Below are 14,164 nucleotides of genomic sequence, written 5' to 3'. Positions count from 1 at the left end.
TAATTCAAATAGCTAATGCACCGATATTCTATTTTGATATATTCTGTATTATAAGTTAGATTTTTAGTCGCTAGGCGATAGTTGAGAATGCAATATCATGCGTAAAGTAAGCGTAATTTAAAGAGTAAGGCTTTGGATTTTTTTTTTTTAATTGAAAAGTCCAGCTTGTCCTTAGTTGTTCCAAGTTGTTTATTAGCTGAGCGTACAGCCATTGATGCAAAACCTAACCATTTCTATGACTAGCTAGCTGTTTTATTGCTGGTTCTGTATGGTCTACTACCTTGCACCTGCCACCAGACCAGTTTCTGCTCGATTTTCGGTATTATGAAGCCATCAAATCGAGCTTCTGTCAGTTTCCAAGTGTATACAGATGTGTTTGTCTTTAGGTTGCTTTTACTGCTCTCCAGCTGTTTTGTGATTGATTAAGTCACAATGTCGCAGCTGTACTACCGCAGAACGGACAACTCCTCGTACCGGGACCGCATTCCGCTGCGGATAGTGCGCGCCGAGTCGGAGCTCTCGGCGCAGGAGAAGTCCTATCTCAGCGCCGTGGAGAAGGGCGATTACGCCAGCGTGAAACTAGCGCTGGAAGAGGCGGAGATCTACTTCAAGATCAACATCAATTGCATTGATCCTCTAGGGCGCACGGCGCTGCTCATCGCCATTGAGAATGAGAACTTGGAGATCATTGAGCTGCTCCTCAGCTTTAACGTGTATGTCGGGGATGCACTGCTCCACGCCATCCGTAAAGAGGTGGTGGGAGCCGTGGAGCTCCTGCTGAACCACAAGAAGCCCAGTGGAGAGAAACAGGTTTGTGTTAACTGTCTGCTCTAGTTAGCTAGATGTCTTCTCTGTCTCAAACTAGCCAACAAATCAGTAACACACTGTCAGTATTCAATAAAACTATAACAATATTCCATAAAAGAACTGAAAACCAGTCTGCTTTTGAAGTTTTAAGTGGTTTACTGTTTTAGCTGGTCTCTTGCTGGTGTGGTTTAGCTGATTGTTTGACTGCTCTCCCACCCTGAATAAACCTATAGTGAAAGTATAAATTTATTTAGTTTCTATATCTTTGAATTCGGATGGTTTCTTGCTCTGAGCTGCCAATAATTAATTGCACAAAACAATTAATTGCCAAATTAAGCAGATGCCAAGTGACGGATGAATTTGTGGCAATTGCTAAAGGTCATGAAGGTTATTTATTTTGCTGTCCTAACTATGCATAATTATATGAATATTTGCATCTATTAAATGCATTTTGGATTTTTTCCCTGTTATCTGTGTCTCAGAACAGAGCTGTGCAATTTTTAGTCGTGAAATGGCACAAACAAAACAAAACTTGCAGAGCAGATCAGAATATAGTTGTTTGCTTTATTATCCAGATATTACATTGAGTCTCCCTGGACGTAAAACCTTTAAAAGATCTCTTAATAACTTCTCATGTAAACAACTGATATTGCAGATAGGAGTGCTTTTAGGGCTGAAAGGAATTAAGTCCTCAATTGTCAACACAAGAACACTTCAGAAAAAAGTACGCTTGTATGCCTGCTTCTTTTCAGAGGAGAAAACTGCATGCTACAAAATGCTCTATGTTCTCATTTGATTTAATAATTACCATTGTTTTAATGGCGTTTACTTTTTAATGGAGCGATCTTTGCTCCCTCACCCAGTGACCTAACATGGGTCTTACTCTTCTGTCCACTCCTTATAATTTTAACTCAATTTTCCTTTATTGGATAAGAATAGACTGGATGCTGCAGCACTAATTCCAAAAAGCAGCTGTGCATCTGATCTTTCCTTCCTCAATCCCGCTTTTTCTTTTCCTCGGTCTCTGTGTCTATTCCTGACTATATCTATTAATGTCGCATTTATAAAACTTTTTGATATGCAAATGACTAAATCAGCATGTCTATAGACCACAAGAGGGCGAGTGAGTACACAGGAACAGGTTGTTTGCTTTGATTTTCTAAATTATGGCTCTCATGTCTTGGAATTTTTTTTTTTTTATCACATTAGCTAATTCTTTACAGAACTGGTAATAAAAATAAGTTAACTAGCTGTTGTGTTCTCTTTCGTTAATTCCTTAAAGGAATAGTTCATCCAAAAATAAAAGTTTGCTGAAAATGTAATTACCCTCATGCCATCCAATTTGTATATGAGTTTGTTTCTTCATCGGAACAGATTTACAAAAATGTAGCAGTATATAATTTGCTCACCAATGGATCCTCTGCAGTGAATGGGTGCTGTCAGAATGAAAATCCAAATAGCTGATAAAAACATCACTATAATCAACAACATAATTTATCAGTTAACGTATTGTTAGTTGAAAAACTGTGCTTGTAATAAACAAATCCATCTTTACGATGTTTTTAAGTTCAGATGAGTCCTCTATTTTCGTAATATTGCTTACATATTGAAAAAGTTATCTCGTCTGAATCAGGAGAAATAGGAACAGTCCAAAATAGTTCTTAATTCTGATGGTAGCCATTCACATTGGTGAGCAAATCTTTTCAGATGAAGGAACACACACTAATCTGCATCTTGAATGTGAAGTGTTTTTATTTTTTTTATATTTTCAGTTTGGGAGTAAATTGCATTGCTCAGATCAGTAAAAAAAATCGTTGTAAAGGGTCTCTTTCTTTAGCATTAAAAAAATATTAATAATCAGATTAAAGAAAAGTTGCCCCTCAGATTTGTTGGAGATGTGCGTAATGAATCATGAGAAAGGCTTCTTTTCACCTATTAAACACAAAGCTGACTTGAACTGTCATCTTACTGACATTTCGAGTCAAGTTTTCTATTTTTTCCAATACTTTACCCGTCGCCTCTCTGGTCTGTTGTGGTTAAGGATGAGCTTAAAAGCGTCGTATTGCAGCAGTAGATAATCAGTATGGGTGGCAGCCTGAACATGTCTCCTCAACTGGAGCCTTCATTATCTTCCTCAAGTAGTCAAGCTTTTTCCACTGCCACTGTTGGCTTGGAGCTCTTGTGAAAAGGATGAAGATATCAGTCAAAATGTGCTAATCAGTAATCACCCCTACCTTTAAATCACACCTTCTCTTCTCAGTGTGGCTGGTTTAGAGAGGAACTGCTGTGTTGCTCGTTTGTCATTGTTGTGCAGGTATTAGTCATTGGCTGTCCTGAGGAGGAATCAATACTTAACATCAAAAGTTTGGAAGGGAATTGCGGAGTGGAGATCCTGAAGTTCTATCTGTGCTGCTATCTGCCCTGTGGAAGGATTGAGTGGCTTCCCGTTCGGTTATCCGCTGGGTTGAGACCATCGTGCCAAAAGCCCCCACTGCTGCTGAACCGAAGAAATGGAGTTGGAACTCCTTCAACTTGTGTTTTAGTATTTAGGGTCTTAACTTAATAAAATTTAACTTTTATACATACTTGGTGGTCCGTCTGTGGTGTCTCTGGGTAAACTCCTCGAGGTGGTACATTTAGTAGTGACCAGGAACCGGCCTGTGACAACTATGAGCAGAAACCTTTTTATTTTGGGTATGAAAACGTACTTGTTTTCACATATGATTTTGGCCAGATTTCTTGGCAGATTTGCTCTAGTTTCTTAGGATAATGAATGACACTTGTGTGCCACGATTCGAGTACTGCATGTACTTCATGGTTGGATTAGGATTATGGATTAGTGCTTCAGATATAGCATTTTAAGACATTCACATTCACAATCTAGTTCATATGTTGCCTGATGTTAATTTATCCCTGCCCTTGTCCAAAGCATTGTCCTTTTGATGAACTTCCTCCCTCCCAAACTTCAGACTGAAGCAGGTTGCTGTGTTTCCAGCTATATTGTGCCAGCCGTTCTTCCTTCTATTTTAATAAGGTGTGCCATCTTTGCTGATGAAAACGAGTGCTTCAGGATTGTGTTTCCCCGAGTGTAATTTATTGGATGTATTGTTGTTTGTTGTTTAGGGGACTTTTAGATTTGCCACACATATTGCTTTGGTTAGAAAAGCTCTGACTTACAGTATATGACCACAGAATCTTTTCCCATTGTAACTGGGTCACTGTTATGCTTATCAAGCGAAAACCTTGCCACAGCTTCTCTGCTACTGAAGCGCTGTAGCTACTTCAAAGCTTCTTATGCGCTCAGAGGTTTCTCAGGAAAGACCTTTTTCCCTGCCAGTGTCTGGGTCATTTGATGTAGCTTCCGTTTCGTCACAATCGAACCAGCAGAAGGCACTCCTACTGTTTTATACCCTTCTTCCTAATTTATGCATTTGAGTTGCTCTCTTGTTTGAAATGTTCTCATTTTCATTGTCATAGCTGTCCTTCACATTTGAGATATGAATAATAACGAGGCCTTAATTGTGGGAGTTTTATCCAGCAAGTGTGGTTGTAAAGCAAATGTATCCTCATTATGGCAATTGTTTTTCATCACTAAATGCTCGTCACAACAGGCCCTGAATACTTATCCAATATTATGCATATATATATATGTATATATATAAATTTCATTCCATAAAACAATGTCACAGTAAGAAATATTTTAAATATATGTATTAGGATAAATAAAACAAAAGATTATTCAGTGTGTTACTTGCTGTTTCTTTGCACTTGTTGCTATTTCTGAGTTTTTTTTATATTTATTAAATCATACATTTATTATTATTATTATTATTATTATTATTATTATTATTATTATTATTATTATTATTATTATTATTATTATATAAAACATACAGTGGACTTAAATACACACAAATTTGGTGTAGTAACAATTTTAACTCAGAAATTGTTAGTAAATTTCACAAGTAAAAAAACAGCAAGTAACACATTGAATTAAAAATAAAAATTGGAATAATTTTGGATTTATTTACAACTTTGATTTTTTGGACACTTAAGGCACAATTGAAAATGTATTACATGACAAAATATCAAATGAAATGTGGCATTTATTCTAAAATATAAAATGTATAATATATTTGGTTTGTTCAACTCTAATACAATATTCGTGTTTAGATTCATATTCATTTTCTAAAAGTGTCAGTTGTTTTGGGGGCCATTGTATAGTGAAAAATAATGATTATGGTGTATATGTGTGACATTAGATGAATTTCAGCCATCTTTTCTATTTTCTAACCAGGTGTCGCCCATCCTGCTCGATAAACAGTTCTCGGACTTCACCCCGGACATCACTCCCATCATCCTGGCTGCCCACACCAACAACTACGAGATCATCAAGATGCTGGTGCAAAAAGGTGTGTCGGTCCCCCAGCCTCACGAGGTGCGGTGTAACTGCATGGAGTGCGTCTCCAGTTCAGACGTGGACAGTCTGCGGCACTCACGCTCCCGGCTGAACATCTACAAGGCCCTGGCCAGCCCCTCTCTCATTGCCCTGTCCAGCGAGGATCCTTTCCTCACCGCTTTCCAGCTCAGCTGGGAGCTCCAGGAGCTCAGCAAAGTTGAAAATGAGTTCAAGGCCGAATATGAGGAGCTCTCCCATCAATGCAAACGCTTTGCGAAGGATCTCCTGGATCAAACCCGGTCCTCACGCGAATTGGAGTTGATCCTTAATTTCAGCGATGATGCCAACCTGCTGCAGGATGAGACCAACAATGAGCTGGCTCGACTGAAGTTGGCCATCAAATACCGGCAAAAAGAGGTATGGATCTGTTATTGCAATTATGTATTTTTGTACAATTACCAGAAAAATATTTGGACACTTAAAATGTATACATTTATATGTATACAGTTAACTAATCTTTTAACTTACTGGCTTCGGGATAATTTATAATTTATTTATTTATATTAATTTATTTTGCTTATCTTTATTTTACTTATCTTTCTTTAAAAGTCTTTACAACAAATTTTAATTTCTATAAAGTGCTGTAAAAATATTAGTAACTTGACCTTTTGGCATTTTGGGTCAGAAACCTTTTAAGGTTTAAATAAGCTAATTAGTAAACTGTGATTTCTGAATTGTGATCTCCCCCAATATTGACTAAGCTAAGAACAAATTAACTCCCATGTATACTGGATGCCCAAGAAGGTCCTCTTAGCAATACCTGAGGTGAGTCAGATGAAACTCAAGCCTCCATTGTGAATTAATTCAAAAGCACTGAAGTGTTGCCAGCCCAAATAAAGAGTGGGGTAATTTTTTTCACAGTTGACCAGTTGAAAAGTTGACCAACACAGTTGATCTTGTGTTAAGGGGTCCTTTTGACCTGTTATGATTTATTGCAGTTTAGGAGTGAGGAGTCATATCCACTTTCTACATGTAGTGTGGGTTCATAGCTACTAATTACTCTGCCTCTTGAATTTAGTCTGCTCAAATTTGGTTAGAAAATAGTCTACATTCACAAGCCTAACTTCAGTCTATTTTAAATACAGTTTGAACATGAAACAAAAATAACTAATATACAAATAAATACATAATAAAGGAAGAGAGTATAATTATACAGCAGTGGGTTGTGACATTCTGGAGCCATGTTGCTGCAATTATTTTGCCCTCTTTTGGGTCTTCAAAGGCATTAAACCCTTAATTTTCTTTTTGATGAATTCAGTATACATGCATGATTTTGTTTTCTGCTTACTGAATGTGAAATACTTAAATATCCATTGGTTATATTCTTCTCAACCTGTGATAATATTATACATGGTTAAGTTCAGATTAAATGGCATTTGTTTCACACGATTGTTGGAAATGACAGTGACAGTCACACCAGCACTAATTGTATTACTGTAATGTTACTTGATTAAACTATGCATGTGGATGTTCACTATAATATCAGAGAACAGATCAGATCAGATGCAGCATGCTTTTGTATTAGCTCAGATGAAAAGATATCAAACATTGTAAGAGTAGAGAACATGATGCAAACTGTTTGCTGTGAATGGTAAAAAAAAAAAAATTGCCATTAGGAATGCTTGTACCATTTATCTATTGTGGAAGTAAAGCATTTCCATTTATGTGCTTAAATAGTTTATAATATGTAGGCACTGTACTGTATATGTGCCTGTATATACATATAGACGTGCTGCGATTTTGAACTTGTATTAAAGTTATTTTTACATTTCAGTAAAAGATTTTCTTTTTGGGCATTATTTTTCCTTTTTAGGTGATTTAAGGTACTGTCGTCGCTTGTACAGCAGCCCTGTGACAGAGAGTACTTTAGTTGAGCTGTAGAACAGATTGCACTGTACAAATCAGCCCTGACAGAGATCACTTAAAATCATCTCAGACTTGACCTCATCACTTCCAGAATTCCTGGCTCTGCTGTAATGAGGATGCATTTGTTTGTAATTTGGTTAGGCGCCCTCCCACTTCCGCTTGACATTTTAAATGCTCAGTTAATGGCTTTGAGCAAATCACTGGAGACAAGATGAAGAGGATGATGGAGAAGAAAAAAATAAGCATCAAGAACAACAGACAATATAAGTAATGTAGCATTTGCTTGGCAAAGCACATAAGTTAAAATGTACATTGCATTATGCATGATTCTGAGAATTATGATTTTTTTTTTTATCTAATTTTTTTATTAGATTAAAAGATTAATTTACAACTTTGTCCAAACTATGGCGTATAGTAGAAGTCGCATACTAAATCTCATTGTAACGTTTAGCATTCTCTTGATCAGGGAGTGTGTTTAAATGAGTTTTTCATGTCTATTTTGTTCTGTGTGTCCTCTTTGAGTTGATATTTTCACTTTAGTTTTTTTTTTACATGTTATATATATATATATATATATATATATTATATATATATATATATTTATTTATTTATATTGTGATTCCCCGGGAACACATGGTAGGTAAAAATTGATAGCCTGAATGCACTGTAAGTCGCTTTGGATAAAAGCGTCTGCTAAATGCATAAATTAAAATTTTTATTTTTAATTTATATATATCTATATCTATCTACAACCCGAATTCCGGAAAAGTTGGGACGTTTTTTAAATTTTAATAAAATGAAAACTAAAGGAATTTCAAATCACATGAGCCAATATTTTATTCACAATAGAACATAGATAACGTAGCAAATGTTTAAACTGAGAAAGTTTACACTTTTATCCACTTAATTAGCTCATTTAAAATTTAATGCCTGCTACAGGTCTCAAAAAAGTTGGCACGGGAGCAACAAATGGCTAAAAAAGCAAGCAGTTTTGAAAAGATTCAGCTGGGAGAACATCTAGTGATTAATTAAGTTAATTGATATCAGGTCTGTAACATGATTAGCTATAAAAGCTCTGTCTTAGAGAAGCAGAGTCTCTCAGAAGTAAAGATGGGCAGAGGCTCTCCAATCTGTGAAAGACTGCGTAAAAAAATTGTGGAAAACTTTAAAAACAATGTTCCTCAACGTCAAATTGCAAAGGCTTTGCAAATCTCATCATCTACAGTGCATAACATTATCAAAAGATTCAGAGAAACTGGAGAAATCTCTGTGTGTAAGGGACAAGGCCGGAGACCTTTATTGGATGCCTGTGGTCTTCGGGCTCTCAGACGACACTGCATCACTCATCGGCATGATTGTGTCAATGACATTACTAAATGGGCCCAGGAATACTTTCAGAAACCACTGTCGGTAAACACAATCCGCCGTGCCATCAGCAGATGCCAACTAAAGCTCTATCATGCAAAAAGGAAGCCATATGTGAACATGGTCCAGAAGCGTCGTCGTGTCCTGTGGGCCAAGGCTCATTTAAAATGGACTATTTCAAAGTGGAATAGTGTTTTATGGTCAGACGAGTCCAAATTTGACATTCTTGTTGGAAATCACAGACGCCGTGTCCTCCGGGCTAAAGAGGAGGGAGACCTTCCAGCATGTTATCAGCGTTCAGTTCAAAAGCCAGCATCTCTGATGGTATGGGGGTGCATAAGTGCATACGGTATGGGCAGCTTGCATGTTTTGGAAGGCTCTGTGAATGCTGAAAGGTATATAAAGGTTTTAGAGCAACATATGCTTCCCTCCAAACAACGTCTATTTCAAGGAAGGCCTTGTTTATTTCAGCAGGACAATGCAAAACCACATACTGCAGCTATAACAACAGCATGGCTTCGTCGTAGAAGAGTCCGGGTGCTAACCTGGCCTGCCTGCAGTACAGATCTTTCACCTATAGAGAACATTTGGCGCATCATTAAACGAAAAATACGTCAAAGACGACCACGAACTCTTCAGCAGCTGGAAATCTATATAAGGCAAGAATGGGACCAAATTCCAACAGCAAAACTCCATATATTTTTTGGCTTGTTTCATTTAATTATTATTATTTTTATTTATTTTTTGTTATTGTATTTTTCATTGTATTGTATTTTACAAAATTCTTAACATTTAATGATTTTTCAATTTATAAATTCACTGCAGCTTTGAACTGTTTTGGCTACAACAGTATTGTTGTCAAATCTCATTACAAACCTTTATGTAAGTGTTTGAATCTCGTACAGTATGAAGCAACATGTTAACTAGGCTCAGCAGTCTGATGGCAGAAACTCAGACCTCTGTTCATGTTCACTTTATCATTTTGACTTCATAAGACACTAATGCTCACTTCACACAGTATCCTGGAGCTTTGGGGAACCTGTGAAAAACACTGATGTATGGTTTGCTTGTGCTGTAACTTAATTTTACTGACAGTTGTTAGCTCAGTTAGAGTGGAATACATGCCTTAATAATATTTCTGAATGGTAGTGGTCCCATGCCATACACAAACGTTGCAATATAATTTATGTACACAAATGTAAAATTACAATGGGAATTTTTTGGGAAAAAAGCAAAATGACAGTTGGCAGCTTGCTTCCCAGACCACCTGTTCATACTTGCATAGTAACATGTGATTTCCATGTATTCTCTTTCTCTTGTCAGTTTGTAGCACAGCCAAATTGCCAGCAGCTGTTGGCCTCCCGCTGGTATGATGAATTTTCTGGCTGGAGGAGACGTCACTGGGCTGGCAAGTTCATCACCTGTGTCTTCATCGGCCTCATTTTCCCCCTGCTCTCCCTCTGTTACCTGGTGGCACCCAAGAGCCGCTATGGCCTCTTCATCCGCAAGCCTTTCATCAAGTTTATTTGCCACACCGCCTCTTATCTGACCTTCCTCCTGCTGCTGGCCTCTCAGCACATAGTCTTCAACAATCCTGATCGCCAAGGTCCAAAGCCCACCACTGTGGAGTGGATGGTCCTACCCTGGGTTCTAGGTAATGCCACATCCCTACAGAACCAATATGGTTCCATAAAATGATCCTAAATTGTGCTATTTGTGTGTAATGTTCACCATGCAGTATTTTCATGGTTAATCTTGGACCAGTGAACCAAGAAGGTCTTTGAACATAAACCAACAAAATTTCTTGGCCGTCCTCGCAGGATTCATATGGATGGAGATCAAGCAGATGTGGGATGGTGGATTTCAGGATTACATTCATGACTGGTGGAATCTCATGGACTTTGTGATGAATTCCTTGTATCTTGCAACCATCTCACTGAAGATCGTTGCATACGTTAAGGTACATTACATCACAACAGTCACTGGTGGGAATCAGGAATGGATCAATAGTTACTAATTGTTACTTTCGTCTTTCCTAACAGTACAGGGGTTGCAAACCAAGGGAAACCTGGGAAATGTGGCACCCCACACTAGTGGCTGAAGCGGTGTTTGCCATTGCCAACATCATCAGCTCTCTACGCCTCATCTCGCTCTTCACAGCCAATTCTCACCTAGGTCCTTTGCAGATATCATTAGGACGGATGCTTCTGGACATCCTAAAGTTCCTTTTCATCTATTGCCTGGTGTTGCTTGCCTTTGCTAATGGACTCAATCAGCTTTATTTCTACTACGAGACTAGTGATGGCATGAATTGCAAAGGCATCCGCTGTGAACGTCAAAACAACGCTTTCTCAACGTAAGTTTGAGGGTAAAAAGTCTAATGCAGTATCTAATGCTTCATATCTCAAAGCTTAATTTATCTACTGTCATTGTCAACCACACCAGCTGTAAATCAGCTTAATTTTAAAAAGTAATTTTAACTTCTAGATCAAAATGAAAACATTGTGAAAAAAGTTGTGTATAAGTTGGAACTACCCATTCTAATCTTTCTTGTACACTGTTTTTAGGCTATTTGAGACCTTGCAGTCTTTGTTTTGGTCCATTTTTGGGTTGATCAATCTGTATGTGACCAATGTCCAAGCTGACCACAAGTTCACCGAATTTGTGGGTGCCACTATGTTTGGTACCTATAACATCATCTCCTTGGTGGTCCTCCTCAACATGCTCATTGCCATGATGAACAATTCCTATCAGCAAATTGCCGTAAGTTCATTTTGAGGTCTGACCTGAGCACTTGTAGGCATATTTTTGTCGCTTTGTAATACAAGTCACCACATGACATACATTCCAGAAAAAATACTGTACAATGTATTGTACCTTGTAAGTCACTTTGGTATGAAAGCATTATATAAAAGCATATATATTGTGTTCTTGCTTTTTTGAAGGACCATGCTGATATTGAGTGGAAATTTGCAAGAACTAAATTATGGATGAGTTATTTTGAGGAAGGAGGCACCTTGCCACCTCCCTTCAACATTATCCCCAGTCCCAAATCCATATGTTACCTGATTACATGGATTAAGGTGCATGTTTTCAAGAGGAGGTCAAAGAGGACTGAGACAATTGGGACATTAGGGGTATGACTCTTAAAAAAAAATTGATTTCTTCTTTTTCTACTTCTTCTTCTTCTTCTTCTTCCTTTTTTGTCTCTTAAATAGAATTTGATTTAAATAACTAATCATATGACATGACAGATTAATTACATTTTATTGAAAAGGTTAATGGAGCAAAGGGAATTTCATAATAAATATGTGTCATAAGATGTCCAGTGTGCTTGGTCGTGTTAGAGAAGATACTTTAGTATTGTAGGGGACAGACATAGAATTATTGAATTATTATTGTCCTTCTATTTGTCTTTTCAGAGAAAAGCTGCTGAAAACATGAGACTCAACCACCTATACCAGGTAGCTTATCACCAAAAATACTATTTCTCCACATTTATTTTCTATATTGTATTGATTTGTTTCACTTCAGTTGTACTGCTCTTTCTCTAAATGCAGGAGGTTTTGAGCAACTTAGTAAAACGATATGTGGCAGCTATGATTCGAGATGCCAAGACTGCCGAGGGACTCACAGAGGAGAATTTCAAAGTAAGCACTGAAAAGGTTTTTGTTGTTGTCAGATATTATTATATTTCACACTGATTTGAGATCAAACAAGCAGTAAGTAATTTATGGCTTATGTTTTACTGGTCCTTACATACACCTATGGTGTTGTACTTTATACTGACACCTGTGGGTGTGGATGAAGTATTACATCATGCCAAAATTTTGAGTCTTCATCTGATTTCAGTGTACATTTTAAACAGTCAAAATTCTAGTCATTGTGAAACTATTTAAATTATAAAAACTGCTTAGTGCACCTTGAAATAAGCACTTTGAGTAAAAATCACAAGTAAATTATGGATTGTAATCACTTTGACAGGAGCTGAAGCAGGACATATCTAGCTTCCGCTATGAAGTCATTGGAATGATGAAGGGCAACCGGAAAAGTACTAAAAGTGCAAATAAGCCAAGCACAGCGGCCTCTGATGTTTCACATCCAGACAGTTCGCTTCAATATTGTTCAGCTCTTCAGCAGAACAAAAAACTACATTTGTATGATGTCACTGCAGTGCTACAGCAACAAAAATCTAAGGAGTCTCTCGGTTGTCTGGTCAATGGATCAGCAGTAATGTTGACTGACCCGATACTCAAAGACGAAGCCAGGAAAGGCTTCCCTAAGGATTTTACAGACTTTGGGTTATTCCAGAGGAAACAAAACAGTCTCAACCCTAATAAGATCTACTCACTTGCTGAAGAGGCAAAGGAATCGGATTCTGACATATTAGACTGGATGAGAGAGGAAACAGTTGAGAAATCTCTGGCAGAAAAAGCTGAACAAGAAGAAACTGAATCAAAGTGCCTGATGGACGAAGTGGAAAGTGTGTTGCAGGACCAAGAGAAAGCGCACACTGCATCTCCACATGAACATTAGTTAAACAAACTTTATTTCTTTTGTAACCGAGGATTATCTGAATCTCAAATTTAACCATAGGCTTAAGAGGTTTGTGAGATAGTATCTCAGGAAAAGATATTTGCTTGTTTGTTTTTGGGCTTATGAAACTTCCCGGCGCTACAGATGCCATAAGCAGCCATAAATCTGAAGGATAAGAAATGGAGAATGCTCAGGAAAGCACTACACAGTGTCCAACTGAACTGTTAAATAGTTTTATTTTTTTATTTTATGTATTTAACCTCTCATTTTCACTGTGAAGCATCCTCTCACCACTTTTTTTTTTTTTTTAGAAAAAAAGTATTCTACAGTATTCAAAATATTAAGCAGCAAGAAAGCAATTTTTTCTTGTAATAGCTTCTGAAAATCCTGATTTGCCATTACAGGAATATATTACTAATGAAATTATTTTAAAATATTGTAAAATAGAAAACTGTTATTTTAAATGTTAATATTTCACACTATTACTGTTTTACTCTATTTTTGTTTAAATAAATGCAGCCTTGGTGAGCATAAGAGGCTTCTTTCAAAAACATTTCAAAATCTTACAAATCCCAAATATTTGAACAGCAGAGTATAAATAAAATGCAATTTAATCTTCAAATCATCTAGATTTCAACTAGATTTAGTTGAATATGACAACAGTTGCACAAGCCTGATCTAATGTGTGTGTGTGTGTGTGTGTGTGTGTGTGTGTGTGTGTGTGTGTGTGTGTGTGTGTGTGTGTGACTATGCAATCTAAGTAAAGCACTTATAATAGAGATGTCTATATATCTGTTACAGATTTCTAAGCACTACTCTCAAAATTGTGATGTTGGATATGTACAGTATCTCTTAAAATGTCCTAAATAGTAGTTTCAAATTACTTTCATAAACCACATGGCATTCTGTAATATTTCTGTGGTTATTTGAAAAAAATAAACTAAAAACTCACTCTCCTGGTAACATATTGCTAGTTCAGTTTCTTTGTTTAGCATGCTTTTTTTTAATTCTCTCTCTTCCAATTTCATGCCCACATAATGATAGTCTACTTAATCATTTGTTACATTCAGAACCTATATATATATATATATATATATATATATATATATATATAAACATTTAAACAAACAA

At 36.9% G+C, this 14,164-nt stretch overlaps 1 protein-coding gene across 1 annotated transcript; it reads left to right on the top strand.

The window, feature by feature from the left end:
* Window positions 1-338: 338 nt before the first annotated feature.
* On the top strand, window positions 339-13,192 carry trpc4b (transient receptor potential cation channel, subfamily C, member 4b). Its single transcript, XM_059533784.1, has 10 exons — window positions 339-810; window positions 5,105-5,623; window positions 9,821-10,151; window positions 10,318-10,457; window positions 10,540-10,853; window positions 11,065-11,260; window positions 11,443-11,634; window positions 11,920-11,961; window positions 12,058-12,147; window positions 12,482-13,192. Exons 1-10 carry the CDS (start codon window positions 433-435, stop codon window positions 13,031-13,033), a joined length of 2,754 nt encoding a protein of 917 aa, XP_059389767.1. The 5' UTR covers window positions 339-432; the 3' UTR covers window positions 13,034-13,192.
* Window positions 13,193-14,164: the final 972 nt, after the last annotated feature.

Source organism: Carassius carassius, chromosome 41 (genome assembly GCF_963082965.1).
Source record: "Carassius carassius chromosome 41, fCarCar2.1, whole genome shotgun sequence".
Taxonomy (NCBI): Eukaryota; Metazoa; Chordata; class Actinopteri; order Cypriniformes; family Cyprinidae; genus Carassius; species Carassius carassius.
Note: the sequence above shows the minus strand (reverse complement) of the source record. Positions and strands in the feature narration are given on the sequence as shown.

What these genes read in the sequence shown, in the direction of transcription:
- trpc4b (XM_059533784.1), top strand. Translation starts at nt 433, where the DNA reads ATGTCGCAGCTGTACTACCGCAGAACGGACAACTCCTCGTACCGGGAC. An exon ending in ATTCCTATCAGCAAATTGCC is followed by an intron (nt 11,261 to 11,442) that starts GTAAGTTCATTT and finishes GCTTTTTTGAAG; the next exon opens with GACCATGCTGATATTGAGTG. An exon ending in TCACAGAGGAGAATTTCAAA is followed by an intron (nt 12,148 to 12,481) that starts GTAAGCACTGAA and finishes TCACTTTGACAG; the next exon opens with GAGCTGAAGCAGGACATATC.